Raw genomic sequence first — 16,721 nt, 5'->3', positions numbered from 1 at the left:
AATTGGATGATTTGTAGATAGGGTTCTACAGACTTTGGGGTAGTGATAGGGTGATGGGTGGGGGGGAGGGGGATGGCGAGCAGGGTGTAGTGTGGAGCAGAAGAAGTCAGCTCAGGTCAGTGTGGGTCAGGGGGCGCTGGGTCAGCAGTGATGTGAAGGCATTGGGAATGGAAGCTGTGTAAAGACAAGGGGAGGAGCTGAATGGGTGGAGCTGTTGTGGGGTCAGGAGGTGGTAAGGTCTAGGTGGAAGGCTATGGGGAGGGTAGAATTGAGATTTGGAGGTGTTGGGTGTCTGTGGGGATCAGGGCAGGAGATTGGGGGTGAGAGGTGGCAATGTGAATTGGGTATGTCAGCTTACCCAAGGGTTACAGTAGGATTAATCCCTCTAACCTTTACTGGGTAACTATTAAGTATATTGGAACTCTCTATTCTCAGAGTTTAGAACCTTTTCAGATGGTTCCAGATCCAGGCAAATATCTATCAGAAGTTTCAACCTCCAGGGCAGTTCCCAGCGCGTTAGTTGCTTTGGGACATCCACATGATCTCAACTTGCAATTCATGTCCACTTTACTACAACAGTTATCTTCCCAGCAGGATATTCAGGCAAATATTATTTCTGTCCTTTTTTGAGAGTCTCTGGTACATTGGATCATTCTTTTGAGCTGAGCAGAATAAACAAATCCCGGTCCCTTCCAATGTTGCAATAATTCATTAGTGTTCATACACAAAATACACAAAGATTGTGTTATGTCACTTACTTTCTGCAAATTGATCTCGCCAGTTAATTCTCATGCCAGTTGTCGATCGCTTCAACATATATTTACATTGTTAACAACTAATGGTTGCACACAGATAGGTTGAAGTGGTGGGGTTTTTTTCAGAGCGGGGGGGGGGGTGCAGGGAAGTGGGGAGCTGTGGGATTGGGGATTGCTGGGTAATGGATAATGGTTGTCTGGATCAGTGGTATCTTCACTGTGAGAGTCATGTAGAGCCATTTGTTTCTGTGCTGGCAGAGATGACCAAAGGTGAAAATTTATGTTTGACGTGGGGGAGGGAGCAGATAGGATTTTCTGATGGGATAAGAGTGAGGATGAGGACAGAACAGACACTGATTTCTTTCTGTACAGGAACCGTAAATTCTTGATATCCAAGCTGAGGTGGAGGAATCAAAAGTGATCTCATAAACAGGAGCAGAACTTGCTGTAGAACTCAGGAGAAAGCAGATTTAATGTTGGAGTCCAGTAACCAGAACTGACTGTGGCTGGGATAAGGTTGGTATATGTGCTAAAGCAGCGGGTGGAGAGTGGATAGGATGGAGGTGGGGCCCAGGGAGAGCGAGATATGAAAGAGGTAGACAGACAAGGGATTATTGACAGCAGGCAGGACTGAAGAGAAGTTGAATAAGTGATGATGAGAGCTGAAGGTAGGAGAGAATGGGTGGGAAAGGCTTTTGCTTGAAATTTTGATTTTTCCTACTCCTTGGATGCTGCCCGACCTGCTGTGCTTTTCCAGCACCACTCTAATCTTAACTCTAATCTCCAGCATCTGCAGTACTCACTTCTGCCCTGTGCTGAAAGCAACTTGTGTCATGTCAGGACTAGGGTGTGGGGGTGGTGTAAAAACATAGGGTGTAATCAGGCGGTAAAGTTATTGAACTCAGTGTTGAGTCCGAGAGGCTGCAGGGTCCCCAGGAGATGAATGAAATGCTGTTCTTCAGATTTGTGCTGAGGCTCAGAGGAGCACTGCAGCAGGCATGAGACAGAAATGTTGGTGTGGAAACATAGTGGTGTGTGGAAGTGGCAGGCAACAGGAAGCTCAGGGGTTTTTTTTTACAGACAGTAACCAAAAGTGGTTTCATGTCTAATTTCTTTTGTTGGAGAGGGAAAACGGCCAAAATAATTTCTCGAAGCTGAGAAAGGGAACAGCTGCTATTCTACAGGTGAATCACAGTCCCTTCTGTGCACGGGAGCAGCACTTCTTTGCTTACTTTGGATGGGAGATCAGGATAGACATCAGCTTTGTTATCAGCGGTCCAATAAAGGAGAGAAAGAGGATGTGGGCAAGAAACGGATGAAAGTGGGAATGGCAGTGCAAAAGTGTGTTGAAGATGGATGACAAGAAGAAGGAAGTTTGAGAGAAGTGGAGAAAGAGAAAAAGGGGCTGGAATTGGATAGTAAATGTGAAGAATGTTTGAGGTACCATTGAAATTATAGGAATATTGTGAGATGTCTATAGTTGAACCATTGTTTGGTGGAGCAAGACGGTTTTAAAGTCAGAATACAAGGTCATGAAAATGGGAGAAGCAAATTAACTGCAGGACAGAGTGGAGAATATGAGACTGTGGGGAATAGGCCTCGCTTGCAGCCCAAGGAGCTGCTACTTGCCAAAATGCAGAGGTTAGAGCGAACATGCCCCTTGATGCTAGTGGGGCTTATGCCAAGTTGCTCCCAATTGCGAATGTGAGACCTTAACCATCCTCTGTGATGGGGAGGTTTATTTAAAATTGACCTTTGGTGGGAGGGAACAATGTTTGAACACACTTTGCAGTGGATAGGAGGCTGAATGGAATCTGGCTGATTTGGTTGTGGCTGAATGTTCTTTTGGACAAAGCCTACCATATGCTGCGATTATTACCAGTCTACAATTGTTCCCTTGTGCCTCAGTCATTAAGGGCTTTTGCTGGATTTTTCATTGTTACTCCAGTCATTTGCCAGTGTGCTCTCTTCTGCTATTCGGGTTGCTGTGGAATGTAGAACTCCTATGGGAGGATGAAGAGGCAATGCTGATGAAGATTTCTTTTTAGATGCTAATCATTGAACCTGGGTTATACACACCTGAACAATGCACTTTCTTGGGGCCTTTACAAGCATTACCATACCAGTGATGGTGTAGCCAACTCTTGTTGCTTTTGTTCTGTTTTCTGCTTTTACCCAGATAATTTCCTAAGGGAATAACTTAAATGTGGATGGAGAACATTTTACTGCAGTCTTTTATGGTCTATTTGCATGTTTTGCAAATCACTCCAGTATGGCCTTGATGAACTTAAATCAGCTTGAAACAGTTTGCATTATTCAACTCCTATTCAAAAACTTGTAATGGCTATTAGCCACCACACACTTGCTTGAGTTATCAGCACCGTGGTAATGTCCTGACAGTAATACCAGATCAGGTTTAAACTGATCATCACTTCCATTTGTAGAACTTAAATTAACTGACATGAGTGAAATATGCTGAGCCCTTGGGAGAAATTCTACGCCAAAATTGACAAAAGACTACATTGATCATGACAAACTTTTCCGTGTTCCCTATACATAATGTATTTTCCAAATACATTTGGAACATTTAAAAACATTGTGTGTAACATTTATGGGGAGGCAGGAAAAGGACAGGCAATCTGAGAACAATTGAAGTAGTCAACAAGGCCAGACATGGCAGGGGAGGGGGTCTTGTCAGACTTCATTATGCTGTTGTTTTTTTCCATTTCCTTCCCTTCAACTGCTGTATTGTCAATGTGGCCACCGGCCTGAAGGAAAAACTATCTGAGCTTTGTGACCACAGCGAAAAACCCTTGGGAATACTTCCCGTTAGTCGGGGCTTGAGGGGAAAGGTTTGGTAATCAGGGCTAGACCATGAGGTATGGGATTTTAAATGGTCATGCTAGAATGAGAATGAAGCCATCAAGGCATCTAAATCTAAAAGGTTGGAGGTGCATCTGGAATTCAACAATCCCAGCAGTGGGGAAAGAGCAAAGTCTTGAGGTACAAGGGGGAGACTGAAGGACTGCTGTGATCCAAGAAGCACCCCTAGTCCTGAGAAACCTGTGTGGCTCAGTATATAGTTTTAATCAGGCTCCCAGTGTAGTGTGCGAGCCGGATTAGAATATGATAATAAAGTATTCCACCTTCCCACGACAAGACATTCAGTTGTTCCTATATGTACTGATCTAGAAAAGCTAATAGTTGTATCCCTACTCTTGAATTATTTACCCCGTCACCTTCTGTCTGTCGTTGGAGATTGGGGTTAATATCAAGGCCACTGTGTTAATTGTAGGTCCTGCATTATTTGCATTGAAAGTGTATAAAGAGCATTGTTGAGTGCTTGAATTAAGTCACTTGTATATCTGTTAGTGCACTGTGAATAATCTTATTATAATGCAAATGAACTCAGTTAAACATCAGTGGAAACTGTGTATCAAAATCAATTATCCAATGTATTACATGATTTTCCTTTCTTTCTATTTGTTTCTTCCAGTAATAGCATTTCTTCTGTTTCCTTGCTGCCCACAGGTCTGAGCTACAATATCTCAGTGGGATTAGGGAGTAGGTTTTGCTTATACTATATTAATTAGATAAAGATTATAATTGTATGCATCACGTTATTATCGAATACTGTTATTGTCATACAAAATGTAACTTGTCAAACATAACCTGGCATCAGATACATCATTTCAGCAGCTATGATATATGAACATAGGATTAGTCACAGGCTATTTAGCCCCTCAAGCCTGTTTTATCATTCTGAGGTAATAGCTGATCTGCAACCTAACTTTAAATACCTAGCGTTGTCCCATAATACTTGATTCTTTCAACTGATGATCTCAATTTTTAAAATAATCGTTGAACTAGCATCAAATGCCATTTGTGGGAGGAAGTTTAAAAAAATTCCACTGCCTTTTCCATGAAAAAAAAATTTCCTTGGGTGAAAGGAGGCAACGGGTCTAGCTGCTGTCTTGACAGCAAGCAAGATCCTTGTATCACCTATTTTGGGAAAACCCACCATATTACGTGACACTCAGGCGCTTAACTGAACAGAGGCAAACCCTCCCAGGGATCCACAATCTCAGGATGGAATTTATAGTCAAGAGGCCAACAGTACCATTAAATATCAGTCAATGCATCATCTAGTTGAGGCTAGTGTTATCTCTGGATCCCAGGCCACAGGTGAGTGGTGGGTTTATGTGGGGTGGGGGTATGTCTTGGAGAGGCCGGCACTAAGGTCAGGGTTTGGATCTCAGTGGGCGCCTTCTTTTACGATCCTGGATTCCTCAATCAGGCACTGAGTTCCCAGGGGACCTTACATTGCTGTCTCGCTCTTTACACAGGGAACATCCCACCCATTACTGGATTATTACTAATGGTTAATAGCCCACTTAATAATCTAAATTGATGATGAGGCCTAAAGGCTGTCCACAGGCAAACCTACCACAGAATCAATCTGGGTGGAAGTGGGAAGGGTCTACCATTAAACTTGTCCTGAGAAGGATGTCAAATTCCATTCCTAATTTCAATCCTGAAAGACCACACTCTAATTTTTAGACATTTCCCACAGTCTTAGAATAAAAAGTAAGGACAAATGGTTTCTCCTAATCTACCCAATTGATCCACTTAATATCTTGAAAATGTGCATCAGATAACCTGTTAATATCTCCTTATAGTTTAATCCTTGGAGTTCAGGTATCATTCTTGTAAAACTGTGCAGCACACGCTCTATACAGTTACAATATTTACATAATAAACTAAAATTAAAAGTTATCCCACAGATGGTCAGTGGCATTACAGCAATCAGTTTAAAAGTGTACATTTAACAGTTTAAATGAATCCAGAGTCGGAGACCAAACTTTGCATGTTATAAATGCATGATTACTGATACATTAAATACTCAGAGTTTAAGCTATCACTTGTCCACACTGTGGCTAATTGTCTTCAGTCATACCAAGTTAGTGACATGGAGAGCCCAGTGCTTTCTTGTGAAAGGAAAACTGTGAGGTGACCATAGTACATTTGTGCCTGACCTTTCTCTCAACAGATCAGAGCACAGAACTGTTGAAGCAGCATTGGGAAATGTCAGTGAAAATTCTAAATAATGCAGCCTGAAAAGATAGCTTTATATCTTTTTACTCCCAGTTTAGAATATCACATCCTGAAAATACATACTGGAATTTGGGATTGTGCTTTTACCCTTTAATTTTTTGGGTTGGAAAATTGAGAAGCAGAAAACCAAATTCCTAATGAGCAGTACTGAAAGTAAAAGCTCTTTTCTTATGTCACAAACTTGTAAAAGTTATCTGTCTATACTATGTAATCTTACTAGCAGAAACATGTGAGTCTAAGAATGTTTTATTTACCACTATGAAAAGTTGAGTTCTTACCTAGGAACCACTTGGCGCTAATGCAGATTGTCCAGAATTTGAAATTATTCTAAGTGGCTGTAGGCCTAAAGATATGACCTTGTTCAGATACATTCTGGGTAGTGTTAAATGAAAATTCACTTGAATTTTAAAATTATTGTTCCATTATTTAGCCAGTGAAATAATGATCAGGGCCATAGAGTATAGTTTATAAATTAATTTAAACAAATATGGAGTGAAAAATATTCTGGCATAGCTCTGGGTAAACTGCATTAGGACACCTTATTTGATTTATGTTCATGTGCATCATTTAATTAAAATCTCTACTTTATTTGTGCTACAACGAATACATGACTTGCATCACTCTTGCATTGAAAAATTTCAAGTGATAATTTATAACAGTTATATTGCGAGCAATTACATTACAACTTTTCATTTCCCTTCTGGAATCCATTCATGACAGCAGGAGGGAAGGAGACTCTAACATTAACTGATGCTGCCATACCTGTGGATCTAAGACCAAAGTCACCTCTGTACCTGGGTATCGAACAACAGCTGCACAAGAATGGTGAGTAAAGAAAAATGAGGGAAAGGAAAGATTGGTAGCTTTGATTTACCAGGTATATAGTTAATGCTTCCATCTGGCATTGTCTTTTTTTTTATACAGATAAATATTAATCAGTTTATTTAAATAGAAAAATAATACACAAGGGATGTATCACAATACACATTAATCATATTTTTGTTTCACTTTTCACAGTAGCGAGAAGGTGTACTGTCTTGATGTGGGGTGGTGGCAATAGAGAGTAGTGACTCATTTTAGAAGAGGCCTGGTATAGTTATGAGGGAAAAGGAAATAGAGGAATACAGGACCAGGTTTGAAGAGATTATGGAGTTGTCATTGGACTAGTAATTCAGAGTCCAGGCTAACATTCTGCAAACATGAATTCCATTCCCACTATGGCAGGTGGTGAAATTTGAAGTAAATAAATATCTAGAATGAAATGTTAGCTAATTGTCATTAAAAAGAAGTCTGGTTCAATAATGTTCCCTGCGGAAGGGATTCTGCCATTGATCTATTGTAGCCACAAAACTTTTTAAGATTGGTCCGGTTCAGTTTGTGGTTAATGGTAACCGCCCCTTTCCCTTCCCATATGTTGATAGTGGGAGATTAAGGGATGGTAGTTGAATGTCAGGAGGCAGTGGTTAGATTCTGTGAAATTGGAGATGGTCATTGCTTAGCATCTCTGTAGTGCAAATAGGACTTGCCAGTTATCAGCTCAAGCCTGAATGTTGTCCAGATCTTGCTCCATGTGGACACGGACTGCTTTAGTATTTCAGGAATTGTGAATGGTGCTGAACATTGTGCAACCAGCAGCAAGCATCCCAACCTCTGACCCAACGCTGGAACAACAATTGTTGATAAAGGATAGTTAGATGTAGGACACTACGCTGAGATACTCTTGCAGGACTGTTGTGGTGCAGTGGTAGTGTCCCTACCTCTGAGCCAGGAGGCCTATGTTCTTTCCACTTACTCCAGATGAACATAATGACATCTCTGAATGGGTTAACAATATCTACCCAAAGGAACTCCTACAGAGATATCCTGGGACTAAGCTAATTGATCTCTAGTAACCTCAACTTTTGTGCTAAATATGAGTCCAACCAGCAGAGAGCTTTCCCCTGATTCCCAGTGACTCCAATTTTGCGATAGCCCCATGATGCCACGTACTGTTAAATGCATTCTTGCTGTCAAATGCAGTCACTCTCACCTCATCTCAGGAATTCAGCTGTTTCGGCCATGTTGGAACCAAGGCTGTAATGAGGTTAAGAGCTGAGAGACAAGAACCCAAACTGGGCGCCACTGTACAGGTTATTGCTGAGCAGTTCCTGCTTTATCACATTGTTGATGACCTCTTTCATCACTGCACTGATGACTAGGTTGGTAACAGGGATTGCCAAAACTCCCAAGGGGAGCTGCTAAAGCTGGAAAGGAGTGACTTGAAAAATGTGTCGAGATAAAAATCAATGCTGGGTATTTTTGCATTCCTGTTGGCAAATGCAATTGTAAGATTTCTGCTGCACAACTGAGTTACTAAACAATTGTTTTCAGAATGGGCTGTTTATCAAGTGAGCATTTTAGTGAAGAGCTGCAGCTGCTACAATGGAAGTGTACATTTTAATAAAGGATTAAGCACTTAAGTCAAGTGTTTGTTTACATAAGGAACTAGTTGAATGACTGGCAATGTATTGATATTTTTGTATCAATGAGAACTTTCTCTCACCAGTGAAATCATCAATAGGCACCAACTGTTATTTTCTGTCAGCCAGCCTCCTGATTTTAAACTCATGGTGGATACCAGGTAAGTTGGCATGGGGAGGGAAAGTACTGGGTGGTAAGGTAAGAGTTGCCATGGGAGATGGGTAAATACGCATAGCATGGCATGGCAGTCTGAGGGGACTTGGTCAATAGATGTACTCAGGGCGGCATAGGGTTACAGGCACCATGGGTAAAGTGGGATAGATTGGCAAGGAGAGTGTGAAGAGCCTGCAGTGAGTGCAGGGTATGGTGGCATAGGTGGGGCATGAAGATTGAAGTAGTGAGAGCAGGAGGGATCTTTTATGTTTAATTGTTATTTTTACTTCTAGCACGTATTCAGAATTACCCAGGCGGGCTTTTGCCTACCTTGCCTTGGGAATTGATACCTTCCTGCACTCTTCCTAAATCATCTAGCCTGATTCCTAGTCCATTTCCCCAAACCAAGAATGGGAAGTGAAGGCAACCAGTTTTGAAGGGTGGGTTTGTGGAACTGGGATTTCCCCACTGCTGCACATCCAACCCAGGAACAAAAGTCTGAAGATGAGGCTCTGTTGTTCAACCATGCCAAGCTCTCTGTGCATGTCCAACATTGGAAGTGTCACTACCATGGAGCTGGAGCACTGTATTAAACCCCACTGTCCAGGACAACAACAGGTAGGTATTGCCATTGCTGCTGGTGTTGTTCGTATTGCTGGGGCTGTCCCTCTTGTTCTTCATCAGAGGTCCATTGGGCGGCACGGTGGCACAGTGGTTAGCACTGCTGCCTCACAGCACCAGAGACCCGGGTTCAATTCCCGCCTCAGGCGACTGACTGTGTGGAGTTTGCACGTTCTCCCCGTGTCTGCGTGGGTTTCCTCCGGGTGCTCCGGTTTCCTCCCACAGTCCAAAGATGTGCAAGTCAGGTAAATTGGCCATGCTAAATTGCCCGTAGTGTTAGGTAAGGGGTAAATGTAGGGGTGTGGGTGGGTTGCGCTTCGGCGGGTCGGTGTGAACTTGTTGGGCCGAAGGGCCTGTTTCCACACTGTAAGTAATCTAATCTAATCTAAACTGTTTACACTGCACCCAAGCTGCTGAGAAGGTTGAGAACTGGAAAGTGCAGATCAAAGATAAAAATTTACAAGGGAACAGAAATGACTGCTAAGGGATGAAAGTACACTCAGAGCCCTAGGTCCTTTCAGCAATATTCTTTCATTTAAGCAAAGGAGCAGCTGTAATAGATCAATATTTAAACACCTAACAGTTTGCCAATGTCACAGTCCAGTTCAGTGTCAGCTGTGCTCCCCCTTTGTTGACTCTGGTGAGCTTCATGGAGTTCCAAAAACCAAAGCTCTGGTCATTAAAGCCACAGTCGTGGTTAAATCTTTAAATAGTTTCAATTTTCATCTGATCATTGGTCACCTGCATGGATTATGGAAGTTCCCTTTAAACCTCAAATGGCAGCAGTTAAATCCATTTTTGTCATGCTTCTGATGTAGCAGCAATCATTTCCAAGTTTCGTCCACTGCATATACCAACACCCATCACCCCCATGCAAGCTAAGACCCACTATGCCAATATCGCTGATTAGTTTAGATAGGTGATAAAGGAAAGCAGTTGAAGGTGTAAGGGAAGCAGTGTGAAAATGTGATTTGAATTACACTTTTTGCAAATGGAATATGGTCTGACTATCTTAAATAATTCCATCAGTGGCTTCATCTAAATCAATAATGGTGATTATGAATAGCAGTGGTCCTACTACAGGGCGATGTGAGATTCCACTTGTGACCCAACTCCACACAAATCTATTCACATTGATGACAACTCTCTTCCTATTAACATTGACAGCCAACCACTTGGTTCAACTGCTTCCAATACCATTTCATATTTTACTTTAATATTTTTCTTTTTGGAAACAAAATATAAAGACTATACATTCTTTTCAGTCCTACTTCTGGAAAGTGAAATAAAACTTTCCTTTTCATTAAATAATAACTGTTGAACTTGCATAAGTTATAAATTTCACCCTTTATAATGTGTTCCATTGGATTAGAGTTTAAAGAGTGAGAGAGTATATTGCATGCTCCCCGGCCTTTTACAAAATTGGGTTGCATTGGTAAGTAACATTTAAAAAAAAGGCTGCACTGCAGTGCAAATGTGGGGGTCAAAACCAGCAGAAATTGGGATTTCTACCCCATAGCAATAGAAACTCTCGTCCTTGACAAATGCTGTTGTTTCAACAGTGCCAGGCCTGCTGCTGGGACTCCATGTATCCAGGACTTTTGCACAGTAAGGGATTAGTTACATCAAGAGGGGACTGTGTGTTTTAGAAGTCAGGAAGGATATCAGAGGTACAGAGCAGCCCCTGAAATTATGACCTATGCCTTCCTTCCCACTTCTTCACCTCAGCTGGAAAGTTAATTATCTGTCAATGATCATCTTTAATGTGCAGTTGGGTGGCTGATTTTGGTGCATGCCTGCCTGCTGTATTATGGGAAACTGACCTTGGATTTGTGATATGACCTTCTCTCAATAGATTTTACACATGCATTAGACAGCAGATTTAAACGTAAAATTCCAGTTTATGTCTCCCAGCACCAGATACCAAACTGACAGGCTTGGAATTCCCATGATTCCTTCCCCATGAGCCTCTCCCTATTTACCACATTAGTCCCAGACCTAAAAAAGCTATTTAATAAACAAGCTAGCATTCACAGGGTACATTGCCATTGTCAATAGCACTGGGCTCATTTCTGTAGTATCATGCTATGCAGCATGTACAGCCTTAAATGCTTTAATCCCAGTTTAGATTATTCTGCAGTTATTTCTATTGGATCAGTTTTAGCATCAACATTGTTACTGTAGTATTATTCGTCAATAGTGAAAACCATTACAAATTATCCATTCAGCACTTCAGTGATATCCTGATCCTCTTACATTAATGTGCTGTGCTTCCATCTCTCAAAGGGCCTGTGTGGTCTTTAATCATTTTCTAACTCCAAACATAACCGAGGAAAGCTTTATCATTGCAGCAGAGCCCAACTACAATCCATTTTTTTTCCGTATCATTTAATACCTCTCAGAATGGCTTTAGTTATCCTTCTTTGCCCATTTTCTCTTGATGGGTATTCATTTAATCCCAAATAAATTTTATTGTAAGTAGAGTTTAATGCAAACCTTTCAGTTTAGCCATTTAGGCTTCCATTTACTGCCTACACCCTTTTTAAAATCTATGTTTCTAATATTTTCCTTTCCATAAATAAATAAACTGCTAACCTTTTTTGTATCAAAGCTGTCTTTCTGTCTTCCCAAAGCTGACCTCAGGTTTGAATTTGAATTGAATTTATTATCACGTGTACCGAGGCACAGTGAAAAGCTTTGTCTTGCGAGCAATACAGGCAGGTCACAGAGTTAAATAGCATTGATAGTAAATAAAAGATAAACAGTGACAAAAACAAAACACTGGTACAGGCAAGTGTTAAGAGTTTGAGAGTCCATTCAGTATTCTAACAACAGTAGGGTAGAAACTGTAGCGAAACTGGCTGGTGCATGTGTTCAGGCTTCTGTACCTTCTCCCCGATGGTAGAGGTTGTGGAAAAACATTCCCAGGATGGGATGGATCTTTAAAAATACTGGCAACCTTTCTTTGACTTTTCTTTAGCAATTTACCCCAACATATCCAGTTGAGGAGTAATTGTTTTCCATATTAACACATGTCCTGAATCTTATTAAAGATTGACTATCATTTTAATCAAATTTCATGGAGGGTTTCTCTCTGAGTTCTAGTGGACGTTTTTTTTCATTCACTCATGGGACATAGGCATTGCTGGCTGGCCAGTATTCATTGCCCATCCCTGGTTGCCCTTTGCTTATGGGTATCATTCCAAACTCTCCTCAGTGGTGGCCGGCCATTCCCCCTCCCCCTTGCCTGTTTCTCTTGGCCTAGTAGAAATCCAAGTCGAGGAGGGTACACCTGCCTCTGAGCAGGATACTTGTGGACTCCATAGATACAAACACCACCCCTCACTTCGTTTACCCCCCCCGCCCCCCCAGCCGCCCTCCCCCGGGTCAGCCCAGCTGGGACTGCATTAAGATGTAGTGGGAAGGAAAGAAAGAAAACTTTTTGAGGACACATAGCTGGCATGGATCATGTCACTAAATATCTTATCACATTTGTAAATATGACATTTTTCTTCATCAGCTGTATATGAGAATGTCTGTCTGTCCACACCTACAATGCTGAAGGTACAGAGGTTAGCCATCCTTAGCATTGCACAATGTTCCGTGGTCCAAGGTGTGAAGTGACCAGCTCCCAATGGGAAAATAGCAGGTGACTGTTACTTTAGAAACTAGGCTCCATCTTTCCAGATTGCAAGTCTGTGGGCGGCACGGTGGCACAGTGGTCAGCACTGCTGCCTCACAGCGCCAGAGACCCAGGTTCAATTCCCACCTCTGGCGACTCTCTGTGTGGAGTTTGCACATTCTTCCCCGTGTCTGCATGGGTTTCCTCCGGGTGCTCTGGTTTCCTTCCACAATCCAAAAATGTGCAGGTTAGGTGAATTGGCCATGCTAAATTGCCCGTAGTGTTAGGTGAAGAGGTAAATGTAGGGAATGGGTCTGGTTGGATTGCGCTTCGGCGGGTCGGTGTGGACTTGTTGGGCTGAAGGGCCTGTTTCCACACTGTAAGTAATCTAATCTAATCTAATCAAATCATCACAACCATGAGTGGGATTGGTCTATAATAATGTTACATGACATTGTGAAGAGAGCTTGGAGCCAGGATTTGGACTGTACAATATTCACTAACACTCACAAGCACAGATAGAATAGAGAACATTACAGTGCAGTATAGGCCCTTCAGCCCTCAATGTTGTGCTGACCCGTGGAACCAATCTGAAGCCTATCTATCCTACACTATTCCATTTTCGTCAATATGTTTATCCAATGACCATTTAAATGCCCTTAAAGTTGGCGAGTATATTACGTTGCAGACAGGGTATTCCACACCACTACCACCCTCTGAATAAATAAACTACCTCTGCTATCTGTCCTGTATCTATCACCCGTCAATTTAAAGTTATGTCCCCTCGTGCCAGCTATCACCATCCAAGGTGTGTTCTACCTTCACTGTATGAAAGTCTGTGTAATGGTATTCCCCTTTGGAGTGCCTCACATCGCTCAAATTTGAAGCCCCCTCCCTCACAGAATGAAACTATTACCATTTTAATTTTCATCACCATTGCATGCTACAACATGATGGAAGGAAACACCAGTTGCTCTACAAGCAATGAGTTTCAGGCTAAGTCTGTTAAAATTCATATAACCACAAATGCATTCATTCCCTTCTTGGTAGCCCTATCCATCAACCCCATAGGCTTTGAACTTCCCAAGTTCCAACCAACTCATCTATTTAAATCTTTATCTGCCCATTTTAATCCTTCCAGCCCTGGATATATGGAGTTGACATGCTAAACCTAGCAGTGCATCGTTCCCCCATTGAAGCCAGGGTATTGCTAACTGTTGATGATTCTTCCACCTGCGTTACCCCTTTCTCTTCAAGGTTCTGTTGTCTCCCTTCCCATATAATATATTGTGTATATTATACTCTGAGGTCCCCACCTTCACAAGATTCAGTGTCTCTGCATTCCAGCATGCGCTTCCAATTCCGACAATTAAGTTCCCACTTTCCCTCTTGCAGGACTGACCCCTAATAACACCTCTTGACTTTTAATAGATCAACACCTCACCCAGGACTGACTGTGGCCCTCCCCTTCAAGGAACTTTCCTGGACAGTTTTGTATGCTGACTGAGCAGATCTCTAACTGATACCTTTACAGTTCACCAGCAGTTTTTCTGTGACTTTTAACCCTGAAGGTTGACTTGATTGGGGACTACTCCCTTAGAACTTGAGGCATGGTGGTTTCCTTGAAGTGCATATTGTTTGCTTGCCACACACTGCTGCAGGTGTAACACTGAGATAGCATGGTTCCATACAGCAAGATTTATCTTTGACTGATGACTGCTGACAACCATGATAACCTGCCTAACTGTGTAACCATGCAGAAAGACCAATCAAGATGAAATTACTGTGAGCCTTTTTGCACTTGCTAAGGGGATAATGTGCAAAAAAACAGGGCAGGAATGTTGGGATCATCAAAACTGGTGCAAAGTAAGTGATCATTAAGAGAGCACAAATCCCTGAAATGCATCCAGGTCCTGACCACAAGCTGCGTGCCCATGGTGCATGTAAAGTGTCATGGCAGCAGCATTGTAATAAAAGAGGCTAGTCTGCGACAAAGTGCAGCACCACCATAATGATGCTGTGAGACTGATACCTGATGGATGCCAAGGTCTGCGCAGTCACTGCCCTTAGACTGTGCCTTGCTTTGTTCGTGCCTAATGTCTAACTGTGGGGGTCTGGAGGATCAGGAAGCGAGTTGGCATCACCAGGTAACCATTCTGACTTTCATACTGAGAATTTTCAGCATCTAATTTCCATCTGGCAGGTGTAAGAATGTGGAACTGCATATTAACGAGGTAGTAATGAGACTAAGAAAGAGCAATAGACCATGCAAGTAGGCCTGTTGCTACTCACTATTGAGAACCCCATCTTGTCATCCAACATCTGATTTGAAAATAGAGCTTTTGATCTCGAAGTGAATCCTCACTAGACATCTTACCCAATTTTCCCAACTTTTGCACCATGCCCACATGGGTCAGATTCCACCCATAGTTCCTCTCTCCTACCCATTTAATGGATGGATAATTGAGACCCCTATGACAAGAGAAGTACACTTCTACTGCTTTCCTAATTTACAAAACAAGCTCTCTGTATTTCTGATCACCTTTAGTCTTTACCTATTCCAGTACACATCTATATTCTTTGTAAACTTGAGGTGAGCAAAAATGCCATTGCTCGTGTCTTTTCTTGCACCAAGTTCTATTTACCAACCTCCTCTGTGCTTGCTGACCTATTTTGGTTCAATGAGTACCCAATTTTAAGGGTCTCATTTTTGTTTTCATGGTCCTTTCCTTTGGCATCCCTGTAATCTCCCTTCGCCTCAGAGATACCTGCATTGATCTCATTCTGGTTTCCATAACATCCCTGAGTTTACTTGCTCCACCATTGGTGGCCATCCTTCAGTGCCCAGGCCCTAATTTCTAAAATTCCTTCCCAAGAAATGACTTCACCCAGAGAGTGATGAGCCTGTGGAATTTGCTACCACAGAAAGCAGTCAAGGCCAAATCATTGTATGATTTCAAGAAGGAGTTGGAAATAGCTGTTAGGGCTAAAGGGGCAGAGGATATGGGGGAAAAGTGGGAATAGGCTATTTAGTTGAATGATCAACCATGATCATAATGAATAGGGGAGCCAGCTTGAAAGGCCAAATAGTCCTCTGCAGTTGTTATTTTGTGTTTCAGTGTTTAGACATATTGGCTCCTCTATCTCATTTAATCTTCTTGAAGATCCTTTTTAAAATTAATCTTTTTGATTAAGTGCCCTGATATAATGTCATATTTTCTTTTCTAAATTGTGTGTGAAATGTTTTGGGCTGTTTTTATTATTTTAAAGGTCCAATATAAATGTAGTTGTTAATTTGTGTCCTAGTGCCTAAAGCAAGTGGGAACCTTAACTTTTGTTAGTGCTCTTACACACAACTGAACCCTTTTGCTTCCATCACCAAGTCACCTGTGTTTTGTTTTCACCTATTAACCATGACTAGTAAATCCCATGTTCCCTGCTGGATTAATTTATGTGCAAAGTCTGATAAGGGTAAGGTAGACCATCAAAAGCTATGGAGAAAGGGAGGGCACTAAATTAAAATGGAGCTTGTCATCAGTGGCAACTTCCATTTTTATTTTTGTGTCAGCTCTAGTGAAAGTTGGTTTGGGGTTTGTCTGAAATATTTACTCTTCTAGGCTCTTTGCCATCTTTCCTGCTGATCCATCACTCATTGCACAGGCTGATTTATTGCTCGTTTGGGTAAAGCAGGTCATTTGGCAATTTTCATTAACTCTTGAATGTAAATTACTTCAGCTACCTCTTGTTGACTAATATCGTCTCTATATCACAAGTGCATGCTCTTTTATAATTTGAGCTTAATTAATTACTTGTGAACTTTGTCCTATTGAATCAAAATCCTTTATACATTTTCAGCCGAATTTCCTGACTGGCTTTACTGTTGCCTCTGAGCTGCATTATCACCGGTGACTGTGTATGCCTGTAATTATAGAATTTACATAGAAACATTTTGAGGAATTTGCTGCACGCCTCATGTGATTTTGTCTAATTAAATT

General features: G+C 41.8%; 1 protein-coding gene across 4 annotated transcripts in view; it reads left to right on the top strand.

Moving 5' to 3' along the window:
• Positions 1-16,721, top strand: part of ccdc149a (coiled-coil domain containing 149a) — a 133,459-nt gene that overhangs the window by 101,603 nt on the left and 15,135 nt on the right. The window contains exons 11-12 of one of the 4 annotated variants that reach the window (XM_072563970.1): positions 4,287-4,319; positions 6,594-6,695. In XM_072563970.1, the coding sequence (XP_072420071.1) occupies positions 4,287-4,319; positions 6,594-6,695 (135 nt within the window). Of the gene's footprint in view, positions 1-4,286; positions 4,320-6,590; positions 6,696-16,721 lie in introns of all 4 variants that reach the window. The other 3 variants (XM_072563953.1, XM_072563972.1, XM_072563971.1) reach the window with 3 other exon arrangements.

The sequence above is a fragment of the Chiloscyllium punctatum genome, chromosome 1, assembly GCF_047496795.1.
Source record: "Chiloscyllium punctatum isolate Juve2018m chromosome 1, sChiPun1.3, whole genome shotgun sequence".
NCBI classification, from domain to species: domain Eukaryota; kingdom Metazoa; phylum Chordata; class Chondrichthyes; order Orectolobiformes; family Hemiscylliidae; genus Chiloscyllium; species Chiloscyllium punctatum.
The sequence above is the reverse complement of the archived record's forward strand: the minus strand, read 5'-3'. Positions and strand labels throughout refer to the sequence as shown.